This window comes from Arctopsyche grandis, chromosome 7 (genome assembly GCF_051622035.1).
Source record: "Arctopsyche grandis isolate Sample6627 chromosome 7, ASM5162203v2, whole genome shotgun sequence".
Taxonomy (NCBI): domain Eukaryota; kingdom Metazoa; phylum Arthropoda; class Insecta; order Trichoptera; family Hydropsychidae; genus Arctopsyche; species Arctopsyche grandis.
In genome coordinates this window covers 28,366,918-28,387,838 of record NC_135361.1, presented here as the reverse complement: position 1 = coordinate 28,387,838, position 20,921 = coordinate 28,366,918, and the positions used below count along the sequence as shown (strand labels likewise).

Below are 20,921 nucleotides of genomic sequence, written 5' to 3'. Positions count from 1 at the left end.
AACGGTAAAAATTGTTGACTTTTCGTTACATAGCTTTCAATGTATCATTCATATGGAATATGCAACATGGAAGTGGTTGTCAAACTTTTTTACTGTAAATATGTACAACAGGACAAAGTGTTGGGATCACAAACTAAAGCAGTGGACTCTTTTCAATTTGAGATATTTTGATAGAGATTAGAATTTTAGAAGTAAAACTTCTTCTGGACGATTGATTTTATGCAACTGAACGAGTGACAAAACTTGGCAACGCTGAAACATTGCAAGAAACTAATTCAAGACGATGAGGAATGCGTCTCATCAACTCACTCTCCCCTCCCTCTTCCTCCCTGAGTTCTCCCACCTACCTCCTCCCCTTCCTCTCAATGTCCTCTCCCTTTCCTCTCCCTTTCCTCTCTCTTTCCTCTCCCTTTCCTCTCCCTTTCCTCTCCCTTTCCTTCCCTGCTTTCCCTCTCTCCTACATTTCCTTTAAAATTACCTCATAAACTTCACTTACCACTTTTCATTAGTCTAAAACCTTAATTACGCATGCTATGAGTAGAGGTAGGATAGTCACAGTGCTATCCATTGTTCGGCAAACCTTTAACAATGCATTTACAACCTTTGAACAATACACGGCCCCCTCAGGCTCCGGTGACTAGTTATGAGACATACTCGTATTTGTAAGAGAGATAGGAAAGTAGATGCCAATTTTACAGGAACCGTTTGAACCATGAAAATCATAAAATTTGGCAAACTATCGACCTGGAGTCACAAACTAAAGTCTGGCCAGCAGCTACTAGTGGGAATCGAACGTTGACGACTCTGCTCAAAAGCATAATGTGCTAACCACTAGTCCACACTGCTGGTTATGTACATGTGATCAGTAGTATAGCTCGGTGTTGCGTTAATGCTAACCACCGTGACGTTCCCGTGTTCAAGCTCTGGGTTAACTTCGATTTAAAGAGAATTTATTCGTTGTATTTCTGCAGTAATGCTGGTCAGGCTTGCATATTTGTGACTCTAATCCACGCTGCTGGTTGTCATTATTCAAAACATCTATGTGTACAAATGTAATAAAGGCCAAACGTACCGTTGTGTATACCGCCGATACAGTGACAATGCTCATCGAAGAATTCATCCACTTTCCCCCTCCCCCTGTTTCTTAGCTGTTATGTATCTGCACAAAAGCGTGCAGCAGGTTGCTTTTATAATATTTATTCTCTTAGATTTATTTACAATAAAACTAAAAGGACTTGGTCAAATGGTCCAGAAGCGTCGCTCTATCGAAAACACGCGCTTTGTGGATACAGGAGTATGATCACTACTTATGTACAACAGGTAGATCGTCTTGGTGTAGGTTAAAGAGGGGTTGCGGGATCGAAAGTAAAGACATAAGTAAACGCTAAATCATTCTGCCTAACCGAAAGCGAGAGGGCATAAATCCGAAAATGAAAAAAGCCAAACGCTCCCCCGTGTTGGCTTATTTATGTCCGACCATAATCATTCGTCACCGACTCGTGGCAAGATTGATTCGTTCAGTTGAGGTAGCTGAAGTGCCACGACTTGCTACTCAATGGTGTCTCGGTAAAACAGTAACGATGTGTTAAGTTGAAACTGTCACAGCAGCAACAAGAAAAATTCAAATAAAAAAAACGGTGAAATATCGAGGGAAAACATGAAAGAAATGATCGCACCGCATCAGTAAGTTATTTTTATGAAAATATATATATATTTTATTTTTACATATATACCAGGAAGACCTTACGCCCAATGCGCCTTCCTGGCCAATTACAAATACAAATGCAGCATGTTTATTATAAGTCGTTAAATTGCGAGACACTGAAAAAACTCGAAAATTAACCAGACATCTATGAATTGTACATAATTTTTTTATTGTACATCAATCAAATTTCAAATAGTGGTGACATAGTAGGTAGAAAGGATTTTTAGCCAATTTTTTTTTCCGGGAACCGTTTCAACAATGAAATCAGAGAAAATTGGCTAACTCTGATAGGAAACGATCAACCTGGAGTCACAAATCCAGGTCTGACCAACAGCATACTCTGAAAAATTCATTTTCATTCAGGGATAGAACCCGGCACCTTCTTGACGGTAAGCAGAAGCTTAACGTCCGAGCTATGCTGCTGGCTATATATGTATGTATGTATTGTCATGTTCCAAAACGCGATTTATATATTTTTTAAATTACTTGGATAACAAACCAAGATTCGGAACTTATCGAATCTTGCCTTATTAAACTCGCCAGAAAGATCCAACTCAATTTTAATAATTACCATTTTAATAATTGCATCTGTGCACATCTAAAGGTTACTCGTCATCTGATGTGCAATCTATCATTCGAGAAGACGAGAATGGCGTTTAAAGCTGCCATCCAGTTTATCTGTCGTTCAGTCTGTCTGGTGATTGTCGAGCGCTTGCACCAAACCCTATGGAAATGTGTGCGACAAACAAGTTGACGGGTGTGGCATGTCCCATCTATCTGCATGCATTGGTCTGGTCGCCTTCAACCAAGTTGCTCGCAAGTCGCACGGTGCGGCCCGGCCCTTAGTACACTCCATTGCCATATCTGTACTCAAGAAATTCTGTGTAAATATATGTTACTAGTGAATAGCCCGATGAAATATCATCGCATGGGTATAAAATTATTATATACTCGTATAAAACTAAAAAAAAAATCCGGAACCGGAACCGTTATTTTCGTAGACTCTCATAGATAGTTTTCAATTCTTTATTTGTAATAATTTTCAATTCTTAAAGTTAACGTTAACACAATGTAATATTTTCCGATTATACACAAACGGTCATTGACCTCGTAACGTTGAATATTATTATTACATATAACAAATTACGTGCATATTATACATATGATTTGTATTTACAACACGTATTCTGGGCGAGGATATGGCATGCGACGCGAGCTCGTGAGGGCCAATGCGTTTGGATCGGAGGGTCCGAGGCTCGATTCCCGGCGCCCGCGGTGAATGAAATCAATTTTTTTCTCGAATATCGACAAATATAAATAATTTAAATTATAATTATAATTTAATTGAAAATAAATACATAAAAAATGGTTCAAAACCTCGCTAAATGAATTTATTAAAATTACGTATTTTTATATGGCGAGAAGGAATATTTCAATTAATGTTTACAAAAAAAGGCGAAATGAAAAATTGGATTTGGCGTGATGTCCGAGACCATTAGCTCAATTTAGATCCATATTCAGGCTATTTGGGGTGATCGGTTCGAGTCGCGACAAAGTCGTCTCGTCGAAAAATGAATTAATCGATTTTTATCGATTCGTTCATTATGTTCGGCGAGAGTTAGGACACACACACACACACACACACACACACACACACACACACACACACACACACACAGATTACCGTCTTTATATATATGATACCGGGTTTGGTGCGGCCCGGCTCTAAGGTTATTTTAGGGACTTAGGATATGGCATGCTACTTAGGATATTTCAGCTAGCACAAAAATGAAAAATTATACTGTCACTTATTATTAAAATAAGACAGATTATTGTATCTAATTCAAATAAAAACCCAAACTTTGTCTCACGACCAAATCGTTTGCAAGCTAAGAAGATGTATGTATGTAATTTTATTTTTTTGTCCAAACCTAATCCCCTGTTATAAAAGTCACGGCACGCCACTGGTACCTAAAACCACATGTATAATACGATCCAAATTCGTCTATCTTAGACCGTAGATGAATTTTGAAAAGACTAAAATTAAAAATAAGTAAAATGAGATAATACACACTCACCAGTAATTGAACCACTATGCTTTGGAACTTTTCATGAAATCATCTCGATAATAAAAATCAAAGTCGACAATAAAGTACGATATCGTCGATATAATATAAAGAAGAAGACGATTTATTTTCACCGGAACGTCTCGAAGAGATTTACGGCTTCAGGCGAAACGAAAGCCTCAAGATTTACGGCCGATTGATAATCACGCAGTACATAGTTTAATACGCGAGGACGCAAACACGCAAAGACCCACAATTATGTCATGCTCACCCTATTATATTGGCGACACTGAACCTATCCGGATATATGTATTATACAACCGGTAGATATGCCTGGCGTCGCCCGAGTATAGCCAGCAGCATAGCTCGGTCGTTAAGCTTCTGCTTAGCATCGCGAGGCGCCGGGTTCGATCCCATGAGCTGACCTCGATTGAAAATAATTTTTCTGAATACATCTGTAGTGCTGCTGGTCAGACCTAGATATTTGTGACTCCAAGTCGATCGTTTCCTATCAGAGTTTGCCAATTTTCTCTGGTTTCATTGTTGAAACGGTTCCCGGTAAAATTGGCAAAATATCCTTCCTACCTACTATGTCACCACTATTTGAGATTGATTAATGAACAATAAAATTTATGTACAATTGATAAATGTCTCATTAATTTGCCAATTTTTACAGTGTCTCGTAATTCAGCGACTTGTGTAGTAAAAAAAATGCTGCAATGTTTGTAATTGGCCAGGAAGGCGCATTGGGGTTACCTGTAAGGCCTTCCTGGTATATATGTAAAAATAAATAAATATAATATCGACACCCCAGACCGAATCTCGGATGAAAATATTTTTTGGAGTGAATATTCTCTTAGAGTGAATATGATTGGGATAATATTTTTGGCACGGCTGTAAAATAAATTACACGAAAAATGTCAAAACGACATTTAATGTCAAATTTACATCTCTAAAATATTCCCAGAAATCTCTGGTCGTGGTTGACCCGGGCAGAAACTTTAATTGGTATTTAATAAGTAACCGGTCCATTCGCCAACTATTGCTTCTGCAATAAATGATAAATCAAACTCATATAGTCTCATATTACACTGAGCAACAAAAAATCACGTTTTTGAGCTACCAGAGCGGAGACTTACCAATCTTTACTAAGTTTGACCCACTGAATTCGAATATGATATTGATTTTTGTTGGTGGGTGATCGTTTACGAGATATGAGCGTTTAAAAAAATGCGCGATTTTTACAGTTTTTTGACTTTTGCGGTCTTTAACTCAAAATTTAGGATTGTTACGCTCAAAGTTAGTATTGGAATCAATAGTCAGATATTTTTCGAATTCAGTGGGTCAAACTTAGTAAAGATTGGCTAGTCTCCGCTCTGGTATTTTTTTTTTGTTGCTCAGTGTTATCAGCCCTGCCACGTGTCCCATCCAATTTTAATCTTACATATTTACGTGCATACATATATTAAATATATTAATCACGTTTATGTTGACAAATAGTAAATACAGACAATCTGCAATGCAGTAGTGACAGATATGTGACCCTGGTATTAGAAATGTGAAATATCGATGGTAGTTTTCTTCGAGTCGGAGACGGCATTCGATTCGCACGTTCGCCGAAATGTGTGAATGGATCGAACGACGACCGTGTAAAAAGGGTTACAGACGCGCTTTGCACCGGCTAGATTTATTCCGGTGCGATAAAAACGCTTCCTGAATGGGAAAATCCGGAAAAAACACTCCGTGATTTTTCAAAATGTCGCCGAAGGAACGTTCGAGAAATCGCATCCCTCTTGCCCGGGTCGCGTACTTTTTGTTCACTATTTTATTTCATTTTTTTTCGTTCGGAAAGAAGGGGAGGTGAATAAAGGCCCCCGTACACAATCAAACGCGCGGGTACATTCGGGAAACGTTTATCGTCCCTCGACTGTTCAAATGTTGAATATTACATATTGAGCAAATACGCGGGGAACATCTCCACTATTTACACGCCGGGGAATAACCTATTTTAACACCCTGTATACACAAGCACACTGCGTATTTTATATACCTGAGTTACGAATTACAACTGATGTGAGATAAAATATATCATTTGTAGGTAAAATTGCCTTTTAATCGGCCTTATTTATTTTATTTCGTTCGTGCAACAAAACAGTTCTATTACGAACAGGTCTGTTGTTATTTATTTATAATGTCAAAATAAAAAAAGTTTTTTAAAAACATACCTCTTCTATAATTTGTATATAAAATTATTATTTTGAATAAAAACAATAATTTCATTTTACTACCGCCATCTATGTTTAAAACTAATAAACAAACGGTGGATAAACGTCATCGACTATCTCGCCGGGCAGATTTGAAACGCGTCTTACACGATATTTTTGCACCATCGTAATGGCGGAGGATCCATTTACTTATATGGCAAAGTATGAAAACGGTTGGATAAGAGGAAAACTTTTTCCTGAATTGTAATCGTAAGTGAAACGTAAAGGAGGTATGTAAAAAAATTACCATTTTATACAAAAAAAATACAATACAAATAAAGTTAGTAATAAAAATTTAGTAAAATGTATTAAAAAAAAAATCTTATGTACTAAAATATAAAAGATAATTATAAAATAAAATAAAAAGACAATTTAAAAAAAAAATATATATATATATATATATATATATATATATATATATTAAAATGAATGTATGTATGTGTGTCACGAATAGACTCCTAAGCCACTGAACCGATTACGGTGGAACTTTCAGGATATGTTGTATGCATGTCCGGGAAGATAACTGTGAAAAAAAACGGGAAAAAACCTCTTAATAATAATATTCGTAATTACGATTTTACTGACGCGAAAGCAAAGCTATCCCGTCTTTAACGCATCACGCCGCGAGTGTGACAATTATCGCGCCACGCCTACCTCGCACTCCAATGTACCGACCATTCAGGGCTGTACCACAAACACACTGTGGATGGCCCACGTCAACAAATATATCTATACCTATATATAAAATTGAATGTCTGTGGAACGGGAATGAGAACGGGAACGGAAATTGCACCCGTTAATGTGACATTGCAATGCATGCCGGGTTCAGCAAGTAAATATATAAAATGTAGGATTTCATGATTAGGATTTCAATCAAAAATATTTCAATGTTTGGGATTTCAATCAAAATTATGATTCCGGCTTAAACTAATGTAATTAAATATATTACTAAGAGGCTTGGGTCGCGTAAGTACGTATTTAATTATATAAAGGTGAAAACGATCGGATAAGAACCCAAATTTAGTCAGACGAAATCATAAGAAAAATCCTATTAATATTGTAACGCATGCCGGATTCAGCTAGTATTATATAAAATAAAATATTTGGACACCCTACCCCTTGGGTTAAAGGAAAAAAAATATTAAAAAAAAAAATAATTTAAAACTGAAAAACATCGATAAATTGAGGACCACTTTAATGGCACAATCGAAAATAGAAATAAAAAATACTACATTGAGCGAAGCCGAGTACTTCAGCTATTTTGTCCCGTACTATACAGCAGGGGTCCCCAAACTTTTTAAGCCGAAATCAAAATATTTTTTTGAATTATATACTAGAGAGTATATAATTTAAAATAAGTAAAAATAAATACATATTTTGTCTTATATTACTTAAAAAATTCGAAGAAATATGTATGTACATATACACAAATAATGAAATACAACGATAAGTCAAGTAAATGTACATAATTAAAAATAAAATGAAACAATGCGAAATTGTTTTTAATTATAAACCATATGGTCGTTGTTTAGCACTGAATTGGATAAAATTAATTTTTAATACATCGTTTACTTAATGAGATAATGTTATTCGTTAACTCGTCTTTGATTTTATAGATTTCATTCTAGAGAATGCTTGTTCCCATATGTTTAGGTGTACTTCCATAAACTGAAATTATACTTATTATATATACTAAAATTATATATATACTAAATTATATATATATATATATATATATATATATATATATATATATATATATATATATATATATATATATATATATATATATATATATATATATATATACTAAAATCTCAATATATATATGTATAACTACATACATACATAAGGTCCGGTAAGATCAAATGAAAGTTAATAATGTTCTCGTTTTTATATAATAACTAGCTGCATTCTAAACCGCTGAAACATGACTAATCTAATAGTAAACATTTTATTAAATTTATTTGAACAGCTTTATTCTATATAAATTTATTTGAATACTCATTTGTTTTTTTTATTAAATTGACTGTCACGAACAAACAAACATATACATATAGTGAGTCTCTTTCAAAATTATATGTATACCAGAATCCGGCGCCAACGCCCCCCACGGCTGCGCCCCCAGAGCCCACAGCGTGAAGGCGGCTTCGCCCTCGGCGCCTTTGCCCCCGGGGACTTTGAATCGAAAAAAATTGAATCGGTGCATTTGAATCGAAAAAAAAACTACGAACCAACGAAGGAAGCATACATACATACATACATATGTATACAAAGTCTCTTTCCAAATTATACATTAGATTTCGACGTATCGTTTTCCTGTAAATCTAGTAATTCTAATTGCGTACATATTTACATCAACATTTTCAACAGCTACTATTTACATACATCGAATGGAGCATCAGAAATTCAAGGAATCTGCTGGTGTTTGTCTTTATTTATTTTATTTTTTTTTATTTATTGAAAAATCAACAGACAACAGGATGTACATAGATATGTATACATAACAAATAGTAAATATATAATATATGTAACATCCGAGTCCAATAACAGATTTTTACAAAGATTATAAAAAAAATGAAAAAGATAAATATAAAGAAAACAAATGAAAAAGACATGACAAATATAAATAAAACAAATGAAAAAGACATAACATGACAAAATATGTAGAACATTGCATAATTAAACTATAGTATTAAAATATTGGAAAAAGGTTATAAAATAGCATATAAGAAGAAATTGAAATTTACAAATATAAAACAAATGAAAAAGGTAAATACAAAATAAACAAATGAAAAGGAAAAGAATGAAAGCTATAAGATGATTAAATAGCACATTACATAACTTAACCAAAGTATTAAAATATTGGAAATATTGGAAAAAGGTTATAAAATAGAATAGAAGAAGAAATGAATCAATCGGTCAAGATTCTCTTGATGTTAGACCTGAATTTATGTAGGGAAATACCAAATAGATCAACCTCATTCAGCTCTCCGTTAAACATACGATAAACGCGCTGCAGATAAGAATATTTTTGGGAATTAGTATTGAAAGGATCAAGTGAAAAGAGTGCAACGTGTCTAGAGTACCGAACTGGGATTCTGATATTAACCTTATTCAGTAAATCAGAACAATCAAGGAAACCATTTATGAGCTTAAAGAAGAATATAGCATCAGTATGTCGTCGCCTGACAGAAAGATTGTTAAAAGATAGGATTTTTAAAATGTCGGAAACAGTAGAATGGGTATATGTAGGAAAAAGGTAGCGTAAGGATTTAATAAATTTAAGTTGAACTTTCTCAATACAATTAATATGGGATAAATAAAAAGGTAACCAGATAATTGAGGCAAATTCAAGGTGAGACCTTACAAAGGAAAAATAAAGTAATTTAAGTACATAAGGATCATTAAAGGGTTTTGTCTTTATCGCTTATACATTTTTATTTTACGACCTATTCAAAAATTCTTCTCGGACCAGATAAAAAGCGGTTGCGGGTCACAGTTAGGCCCCCCGCTGTTTGAGGACCTCTGCACTACAAAAATAAAACTTTCTTATGAAATACATTCATCGAGGTGGGATGGAAGAGAGAAGAAGATATGATGTGATCTCACTTTTATCTTCAACGTTCCAGCTCTTCGTGATCTGACGTCTGCTTCAAAGCAGTTAACTACCGTCTTTTGCCGTTTCATATTCCATATAAATAATATATAATATTAAAGTGACCACATAGATTTTTAATTTAATTTCATAGCACGCCGTACGTTGGCGCTATTTACACTTCCAGTTGCGTCATAAAAGATAACTAACGATTCCCCGTAGTGGCAACGAGCGCTTGCACACGCACAATTCGACGGTCGTTGACGACATTGACCTTAAACCGGTTGAAATGCATGCCAAACTTCATTGGAACAGCTGTTGACCAGAGCGGAATCTACTCTCGCCACGAATGGTGCTCTTCGTTGGCGAGCTGTTGACGTATCCCTTCGGTTCAAAAGGTTAGTCAAAACGATTGTACATAACTGTCAAAGCTAATAATACATGTTATCAGAAATATTATCTGAACTGCAAAGTGAGTCACTTTCTAATTGTGATTCCAAATCAACTTTTCAGTTGATATTTGCAGTAATTAATTACGCTTGTATCAATTGCATGTAAGTATGTACATATTTAAAAATTAAATACTGTGTAATATATTATAAATTATTTAATATACACATTATATGTATATTAATATATACAAGTAAGAGCTTACATCAGTAGTTTTTGGACAGCGCGCATCACATATATTTTCGGAACGCCCTTGAAATTAAAACAACAAGTGAGAGTGTGTATCTGTGCAAACATTTTCACAAATAAGTTTTCATTTTAAAAATATAATCTAATTACAAACAATTTCACTTTTCAGAATGATGGCAGTTCAATGCAGATTTGGAGTACTTAAAAATGCAGGTAATTTGTTCAAAATCTAATTAATTTATAAATAATAATTTCATAAAACTATCAATTGTTGATTTCAGCATATGCATTGCACTGATTTTGATCTGATTTATTGCAATATTATTAAGATTGGAGATTGATAAATCAAAATAGTTCATGGTGATATAAAATTTTATTTGTATCCAATATGGCGTCAGAGACCAACGGAAGTAAAAGTAGTGATAACGATCTGAACATATTACGAGAGAGGCTGCAAGATTTCGTAATTTATTTCGACAATGAACTTGAAACGAGGCTGGTTACACTACACAGCATTTTGGAAGGCGATTTGAAGAAAACAGGAAAATTTGCAAGTACAGTTGGGGATACTGCAAGTGGAGTTGTTGGTGTATTAGCTTCGATGATGGGAATTCGTCTTGGATCTGGTTCAGATCAAGTAAAAAAGCCGATAAACACGTTGGGAGAAAAACATCAGACTAAGAGAGCGATACAATTGATGGAAGCCGCTTATGATTTTCACAAATGTAAGGCTGAGGGACGACGAAGGTTTGTCAAGATAGGGGTAGCCATTTTCAAAAGTTACGAAATGCAGTTCATGCGAGTCACCACCGAACAAGGATATAAGAAAGCCATGAAAAAATTGGCTAAAGATGCTGCTTATCGAGTGCTAAATTACGCCAGAAGAAAAACTGATGTCGAGTTTAAAGCCGAATTTGTGGTTACAGGTCAATCGAAGCCCAAGACGATAGCTGGAATCACTGATCCTTTTGGAATTAAAAAACCCGGTTCAACCGTTACTTATAAGTGGGAAGAATATGCTTGCAAATGGAACACTGCTTTTCTCTATCAAAAGTCTGGGATTGTATTGGAAAAAAATAATTCAAACCAGTATTATACTAAAAGTGAAATGAAACCTGAAAAGTATGCATATCGACGTCAATTTTCATCAGAAAATCTGAATAAATTGGACACAGAATGGATTAGTGGACCAGAGCCCATTTTGCAATTCAAGTATACGTATATTGCTACATCAGACTATTATACAAAACAGATCGAAGCTATTTTGAATAAAATCAATAAGGATGATAAAGGTTTAGACACGGAGAGGAATATAGAACTGATAAAAGAAATGAGAGAAATACTTCTAGACGGATTTAAACACTGGAAAAGGGAAAATCAAATATCCGAAAAAGATACGAAAGATTTAGATGAATTTGAAACCATTCTCAAAAAGAGTACAGTAGACAATCATTTAGATGAGATATATAAACACTTTAAAGAATCGAAACAGATAATGGATGAATTAATGCGTGAAATGAGTGTATTGAAGCAAGAAAACATAAATGAATTTGAAAGTGCCCGTCAAGAACGTAAAACCATCGCAAAGCATCAGATAAAAACCCAAGAAATTATGTTAGAAGGAAAAGAGATTATGACTGAAATGACTGATAAATTATTACAAATCTTGCCGCCCAAAATTTTGAAACCGCCTGTTCAGTTTTCTGTTTTAAAACCGGTTAAAAGCTTCACTGGAAGACAACAGGAATTGATCAAGTTGCATGATTTACTGACGAAAGACTCAGTAGCTGTGATAACTCAAGTTGCTTCAATCACTGGTCTCGGAGGAGTGGGAAAAACCGAACTTTCTCGACAATATATACATGAAAAATCAAGTTTTTATAAAAATGTTGTGGTAATCAATGCTGAAACAGCTGACAACGCAATCCACTGCTTTAAAACGCTTGCATTAGAACTGGACATTTCGCTATACAATAAGGAAGATGAGAAGAATGTGAAGAAAAATGAAAAAAAAAATATCATTGATATTACTAAAATTCTAAGCAACAAAGGTGAGGAGAAAAATCAAGACAAAAAAAGAGAAAATAAAAGGGATCATCGACACATTGAGTCTATCATCAAAGATGTTTACAAATATTTCGACGAAGAAGAAAATACTCTGTTCGTTTTCGACAACGTCGAAGAGTACAAAAGTATAAAGGAGTTTATACCCAAAGAAGTAGCAGCGTATAGGAAACCTTACGTTTTAATCACGTCTCGAAGTCGAGATTGGAAAGTGGGACAACAGGGAGATATAGGAGTAGTTGGATTGGACAAATTCACCGAAAAGGAAGCATTTGAATATGTCAAAAACTCGCTAGAAACCGTGGAATGTGACGAAGTATCGATTCAAAAACTATCGAGTGAGTTGCAATTTTTACCACTAGCACTCAAACAAGCAGTGGGATACATGAACCAAGAAAATGATAAGATATTCAGTAAAATATCCTCGAAGAAATTCACAGTTACAGACTACTTAAAATTGTATCAAGCACAAAGAGACAAACTCCTCAATGCTGGATTAAGCGAGAATGAGGATTGTTCCAGTCAAACAGTCATGACTACTTGGTCTGTAACGCTCGATAAAATAGCAAACGATAAACAATGTGGTAAAATAGCTATTAATTTATTCAACATGCTATCTTTCGTTGCTCCTGACGGTATCGTTTTCGCAAAAATTACTAAAGTAATGCACCACATCATTGCCAAGTTGAATACCAATGAAGAAATCTTTTGGAAAGCTGTCGAAATGCTCCACAAATACTCGATGATAGACGTTGTCGATGGAAGAGCTAGCATGCATAGGCTAGTGCAAGAAGTGACCAGGATAAAATTAGAACATAATGCAAGGCGAGATGTGCTAAAGGAACTTTTGATACTTTCAAAAACGTACGAATGCTCAGAACATATAGAACATATCTGGGAGTATGCTAGTAAATATGCAGAATTGGTCAACGATTTCTACCCATATTCTAAATATGGCAAGGATAATAATACACCACTACATCTGTTAGCCGCTTCCAGAGATGACTGTTCAGCGATTTCGTCAATACTCAAACATACAAACAATATAAATATCGATAATAAGAACAGCCACGACGTAACACCTTTAATTGTGGCATCGCAACATGGTCATATCAACATTGTGAAACTTCTCGTTAGTAAAGGAGCACAGCTAAACCTCAAAGATGATACTTTGAGCATACCTTTACATTACGCCTCTGCAATTGGACATACGGAATTGGTGAAATTCTTATATGGCAAAGATCCAGAATCAGTGAAAACCAAAAACTTGTACGACATGACTCCCTTAGAATGGGCAGCACTCAATGGTCATATAAACGTGATCGAAATGTTGAAGCCTCAAAATAATGATCTATTGATGTTGCTTGCTTTGCTCCAGAATGCCGCAAGGAGTGAATACTTCGGTAGGTTCTGTTTAATATTGAGTAGCAACACTTTGGACCACGTGCTACAATCGGAGGCTCTTTTACATCAAGCTGCAAGTTGGGGCTCAACACAACATGTCAACTGTTTGATGAATTTCGGATTCACTGTGGATTTTTTGGATAAGAAGAAACGAACTCCGCTTCATTGTGCAGCATCTAGTGGAAGCTTAGATCTCATAAGACTTTTTGTACAAAAAGGTGCTGATTTTAGGTTGAAAGATGGTGAAGGTCGCACTCCAATACACTATGCTTCTATCTGTGGTCATTCTGATGCGGTAAAACTGCTTATAGAACTAGGAGCTGATCCAAATGTAAGCGACATCAATTTACACTCTCCTCTCTATGATTCTTCAAATTTTGGTTACTTGGACATCGTGAAAATCCTAGTAGAAGCAGGAGCTAGAGTCGATCATGTCGATGCAAACGGAAGGACGCCTCTACATTCAGCTTCATATTTCGGCAAAACGGATGTTGTCAAATTCTTGCTTGAAAGTGGAGCTGATCTGAATTTTTCTTCTAAAGATGGCATCTCAATTTTACACGACGCCGCTTATGGTGGAAAAAATGATATAGTTAAGCTATTGTTAGAAATGGGAGCTGACTACACGGCTGTTGATGTAGAAGGCAATACGATAGTCCACTTAGCTGCAATTCACAATCATTGCGATACTGTCGAACTCCTTTTGAATACAGGAGCTGATCCAACTTTGCCGAACAAAGCCGGCCGTACTCCTTTACACAACGCTTCATGTTTTGGCGATTCGGAATTGATTAAGCTTTTCATCTCTGGTGAAGTAGATGTAGAAGTAAAAGATAACAACGGACATACGGCATTACATGAAGCCGCATATAGTGGCGATTTCAGCTCAACGCTTGCTCTTATTGATAAAGGAGCTAATGTTAACTCAATCAATAATGTATGTTTTACACCATTGGACTATGCAACGTCCAATAGTCATTTGGCTATTGTAAAATTGCTATTAGAAAATGGTGCAAATTGTAATGTAGTAACCAACAAAGGTGATTCTCCTCTAAGCTACGCTGTTTTCCAAGGAAACCTAGACATTGTGAAAATTTTAATGAAATACGGAGCAGATTCTTCAGTTATCATACAAGAAGATGACCAATTGATTCATAAAGCTTCTGATAGAGGACACCTGGATATGGTTAAATTTCTTTTGAACAATCCAACAGTCAATAATTCAATTGGATTCTCGGTTTTACACTACGCATCGTTCAATGGTGACATTGATATGGTAAAATTACTGGTAAATAACGGAGCTGATGTTATGGCAACTACTCAAAACGGAATCACACCACTAGAAAGTGCATCATCCAACGGAAAATTCGACGTGGTTAAGTATTTAATCGAAAAAAAAGCAAATTATTTGAAGCCTTTTCAAGATGGCAGTACTCTCTTGCACGATGCCGCATTCTATGGATATATTGATGTTATAAAATATTTATTAGACAAAGGAGTGGATCCAAATATTTCTAATTCAAATGGAGTCACTCCGGTTCACAATGCCGAGTTCAAATGTCATTTTGAAGCAGTCAAGCTGTTGATTGAACGAGGAGCTAAAATAGAAGCGACTAGTGCAACTTGCAGCAGCCCGTTACTGAAATTTGCGATAAATGTGAATGTAAATAATCAAAAAAAATATACACCACTGCACAAAGCTTCGGGGAACGGTCATGTTGAAGTGGCAAAATTTCTCATCGAACACGGAGCTGACTTGGAGGCAAATGACGAACATGGACGAACACCATTGGACCTTGCCTCATCCAACAATCACTTGAGTATGATCTCACTATTGGTTGAAAGGGGAGCTAAAATCAACGCAAAAAGTCATAATCACAATACGCCTATCCATTCTGCCGTTTTATTTGGTCATTTTGATGCAGTTAAATCATTAATTGAACTGGGTGCTGATGTTATGTCAACAAACCACGAACTCAGCACGCCTTTGCTAGATGCATCATACAACGGACAGTTGAATATTGCAGAGCTTTTAATTGAAAACGGAGCAAATCCAAACGCTGCAAATAGCACGGGCTACACTTCATTGCATTATGCTTCGTTTAAAGGCCATTTAGATGTGGCTAAATTACTAATTGAACAAGGAGCTAATATTATGGCGATTAACAAAGATAACAGTACACCTTTACAAGACGCAGCATATAATGGCAACTGGAACATTGCTGCATTGTTGCTAGAAAAAGGAGCAGATCCAAACGCTGTTAATATCGAAGGCAATACACCACTGTATTTTGCTTCAATGAATGGTCATTTGGATGCAGCAAAAATTTTAATTGAAAATGGAGCAAATTTGAACTTAAAAAATCACGTGAAAACTACACCGCTGCATAACGCTTCATTCGGTGGCCATTTTGAGATGGCGAAATTATTAATTGAACGAGGAGCTAATATTATGGCTACCAACAAAGATGACAGTACGTCTTTACAAGACGCATCATATAATGGCAACTGGAACATTGTTGCATTTTTGCTAGAAAAAGGAGCAGATCCAAACGCTGTAAATGTCCAAGGCAATACACCACTGTATTTTGCTTCATTGAATGGACATTTGGATACAGCAAAAATTTTAATTGACAATGGAGCAAATCCGAACTTAAAAAATCACATTAAAAATACACCGCTTCATATAGCTTCTTTTAGTGGCCATTTTCAGGTGGCAAAATTATTAATCGAACGAGGGGCTGATATTATGGCGACTAACAAAGATAACAGTACGCCTTTACAAGACGCCTCATACAATGACAACTGGAACATTGTTGCATTGTTGCTAGAAAAAGGAGCAGATCCAAACGCTGTAAATATCCAAGGCAATACACCACTCCATATCGCTTCATTGAATGGACATTTGATAGCAGCAAAAGTTCTAATTGAGAATTTAGCAAATCCAAACAAACCAAATGATATTTATATCACTCCGTTACATTACGCTTGTTTGGGTGGCCATTTTGAAGTGACAAAATTACTAGTGGAACGAGGAGCTAACATAATGACGACCAATAGAGATGCTAGTACGCCATTACATAACGCTTCATATAATGGACACTCGCAAATAGTTTTATATCTAATTAACAATGGAGCAAATCCAAACGCGATCAATTCAGAAAATTCAACGCCATTACACTATGCTTCATATAATGGACACGCAGATACAGTCAAGGTATTAATAGACAACGGTGCTGATTTGAATGCAGTAAATCTGGCCAATTGCACTCCACTTCATACAGCTGTAATGAACGGTCAATCTGAAGCGACAAAAGTGTTGATAAAACTTGGAGCTAACATTACGGCGACTGAAAAATCTGGTAAAACACCATTAGAAATTGCCACAACTAACAATAACTTGGATTTGATCACACTTTTGTGCCGAGAAGGATCTGATGTCAACAAACAAAATTCTAAAGGTGATACTCCTTTACATATCGCCGTACGCTGTGGCCATGTTGATGCTGTTAAATTGTTAACAATCGAACTAGGGGCTGATTTAATGGCGGCCAACAAAGACGGCAGTACTCCTTTGCACATAGCAACATACAACACGTCATCCAATATAGTTTCATTCATCGTTGAAAATGGAGCAAACGTAAATGCAATCGATCGAAATTGTTGCACGCCTCTTCTTTTGGCATTGGAACGCGGTAAATTAGAATCTGCCAGAGTTCTGATCGACAGTGGAGCAGATGTTAACGCAGAAAGTTCTGTCAGTTGTACGCCATTACTCACCGCGTCGTCAAAAGGATATTCGGATATGGTTAGATTGTTAATTGAAAAAGGAGCAAAACCGATGACAACCGACAAAAACGGTTGCACACCTTTAGAAGCTGCTGCTTTCAACGGTCATTTAGATACAATTGAGATTCTTGTTGAAATGGGAGCCGATCTATCAACCAAAAACGCAGAAGGTTGCACGCCATTACACTACGCAACCAACAACGAGCACACTCAATCTGTGAAACTGTTACTTGAAAAAGGAGCAAACCCTTCTACGGCGAATGGCAAAGGTAGAACTCCCCTGCATGTGGCATCATTTGACGGAAACTTAGACATCATAAAATTTCTCTTGGAAAGAGGAGCTGATCCCAAATCAGTGGATCATCACGGCTACACTCCACTACATGACGCTTCGTATAACGGTCACTCGAAGGCAGTGCTTCTTCTTTTAAAGAATGGAGCTGATTCTAATGCTGTCGATGAAAAAAAAAGTACTCCTCTCCACAATGCATCCCTCAACGGTCATACGAAAACAATGGAAATTCTTATCAAAAACGGGGCTAATGTCAATGCACGTGACATGTACGATAACACGCCATTGCACGAAGCTTCATGTAAAGGTCAGTTTGAAGCGGTGATGATTCTCATTGAAAATGAAGCCAATCCATTTATGACAAACAGTGAAGATTATACACCGCTGGAATGTGCCGAGTTTAGTGAACATGAAGACGTTGTCGAATTCCTAGCAAAATGTGTAACTATACTTAGTTAAAATTTTAACCTAGTGCTATTAAAATATATTTTTAAAATGTATGCTTTTTTATTTTCGTATAGTCTATTTTTTTACTGAATCTACTTATGTACACATGTACACACCTAAAATGAAAAAAATACTATGTAACTTTCATCGAGAGCTTTGTACTAAATGTAAATTTTAAAAAATAATAATTTCTCTCCAAAATGAAGATCTGACTAATGCACATATGGAGTTACAATTAATTATATTTTATATACATATATTCATATATCATATTGGCTCATTATATATGAAAATCTTAATTTAAGGAAAATTATTTTAAATATTTATTTTTTTAATTATTGTATAACAAAACGACTACTTTATTTAACAAAGAATAAACATTGTATTTCGAAAACCAATTGTATTGCATTTTACTCAATTATAAATATTTTTCTCCATTTTAAAGCTCCTAAACCCAATTCTTAATATGTACCTTTATTTCTACTAGAGGTGAGCATATTATACTGTTACGTAGAGTTGGGTGGAAGATCCAAATAAACGACCAAAGTCGCTTCACAGCATTTTTTGGGTGATTAAGAAGAACTACGCACTGCCAGTGCTCCGTCCAGAATGCCTTTGTATGGCCTAAGTACCTGCTTATAAAGAGCAGGTCGCTCAGTGCATCTTCCTCGACACGTTTGTTTACCTATAGTCATGTACCATATACATATGCAGTCCCACGGTCTCGCACTGTCCAGCCTAATCCGAAGATCTCCATTGTTGCCCTTGAAACCACTTGCACTTAAACCTGGAGATAATCCTCGAAAACCAATTATAACGGCAGCTCCTTTTAGCATATGCTACAATATTTTGTAACATTAATAAATACAATAATATATTTAAAAACGGAAGGGATTTTTTTTCATGGAAAAAATAAATATAGCAATTATCAAAAATTTATAAGAATGCAGGAAATCGCGCCGTAACCACTGACAAGAACATACATACATACGCATGCTCATTTTTACGTGGACGGCCGGGTGAGTAACAGGAGTACGTGAGAAAGAAGGATATCGGACCTTGATGACTAAAGATACATACATACATTCGAATTTCTATGCGGACGGCCGGGCGAGTGTGTGGGGTTGGAATGAGAGGCCTACGCTGGGGGTGGAATGAGGGGGTGATGTGCGAGGATGTCTATGAATAATACACTAAATAATGAATACAGTATTATATATCGTAAATACAATATTTAAATTGATCATAAGGGCTGTGCTTTTTACGACAACCGTAGCGACAATTTTCTAAACCCGCTTTAAAGGTCACGGAATTTGACCCTTAAAGCCCTCAACATGAGGCCACCACCCCCCCCCCCCGACGAATACATTCCAAGAGACCCTTTCGTCGGAGAACGAGACGGTTGTTCATGAATATCGCACAAGAACAACCGCACTGTTCTAATAAAAAAACCACACTGTACATAACCAAGTACAAAATTAACAACAACGCATGAACACATAAAGCGCGCATGCGGTAGGAAACAAAACCTGAGATGTGCCGTGCGAATGCACGCACACCTCAAATAAACATACATGATTATGCGTGCATAAGCACGCACGCACACACACACACACACATTTACACACACACACACATATATACACACACACACAAACACACACACACATACACACACACATAAACCACAAATACATATACTCACCTAAACAGCAAACGCACACTCACACACACAAACATTCACAGAATATAATATAAAAAAAATAAATAAATAAATCAACACATAAATGCTTTTGCAATTAAGTGGAGTAGTAGCATCCAGGGGAATACAGCTTCCCAAAGCATTCCGCGAACTTTTCGAAAGCTCTAAACGATGCTTTACTCATTATTAGATCCCCATGATGTAGGGGGCCAATGAGACAATAGCCTCGAGTGTGTTTTTATATCAGTTACTATCGAAAACCACCCGTTGAAATATTAACGGGCATAATACTAGTATTTTACATTGACCATCGATTTTTTATTACATATTACAACTAACAACGTGGTAGCAGCTACATATAAATATCAAAATATTTATTTTATTCTAATTAATCTAATATATAATTTCGAAAGAGACTTTGTAAGGTTTAATTTATATAAGGTTTGGGTAGTAAAGTCCGTGACGTTATCGAAAAAATATAATTTTCTATGACGACGATATCAATATCGACTTAGATTATTTTTACGTTCAGATTTCGATTTCGATTCACGTTTTAGTTCCGGATCCCGGTTCCTTTTTCAGTTCCGGTTCTCAATTCCTGTTTCAGTTTCGGTTCTTGGTTCCTTTTTCAGATCCAGTTCCGGATTCCTTTTTGAGCTGCGGATCCGGATTCATGTTTCAGTTCATGTTCCGGATTCGTGTTTCAGTTCATGTTTCATTTCCGGTTCCGGATTTCTTGTTCAGTTCCGGATCAGGATTATTTTTTTCAGTTCCAGTTGTTTGTGTGTAATTCATTTCTGATTGGATGTCGTTAAATACTTTGTTTTCGATTCAAATAAATTAAATTATAAATTAATGTATGTTTACTATTAGACTAGCTATGTTTAAGCGATTATATCACAAATACCAAGCGAAGCCGGGTAAAACCACTAGTTAAAAATAAATTCAATA

At 35.9% G+C, this 20,921-nt stretch overlaps 1 protein-coding gene across 5 annotated transcripts; it reads left to right on the top strand.

The window, feature by feature from the left end:
- The first annotated feature begins 9,602 nt into the window (after positions 1-9,602).
- On the top strand, positions 9,603-18,380 carry LOC143914404 (uncharacterized). 5 transcript variants are annotated; one of them, XM_077434616.1, is made up of 4 exons: positions 9,603-9,708; positions 9,788-10,031; positions 10,442-10,481; positions 10,554-18,380. In XM_077434616.1, the coding sequence occupies exon 4, from the start codon at positions 10,661-10,663 to the stop codon at positions 18,278-18,280; it is 7,620 nt and encodes a 2,539-aa protein (XP_077290742.1). In that variant the 5' UTR covers positions 9,603-9,708; positions 9,788-10,031; positions 10,442-10,481; positions 10,554-10,660; the 3' UTR covers positions 18,281-18,380. The 5 variants fall into 5 exon arrangements, with proteins under 5 accessions (XP_077290742.1, XP_077290739.1, XP_077290741.1 ...); XM_077434613.1 differs by having other exon boundaries at positions 10,442-10,485; XM_077434615.1 differs by having other exon boundaries at positions 9,646-9,698; positions 10,442-10,485.
- Positions 18,381-20,921: the final 2,541 nt, after the last annotated feature.

Excerpts from the sequence above, each read along its gene's own strand:
- LOC143914404 (XM_077434616.1), top strand. The coding sequence starts at position 10,661 with ATGGCGTCAGAGACCAACGGAAGTAAAAGTAGTGATAACGATCTGAAC.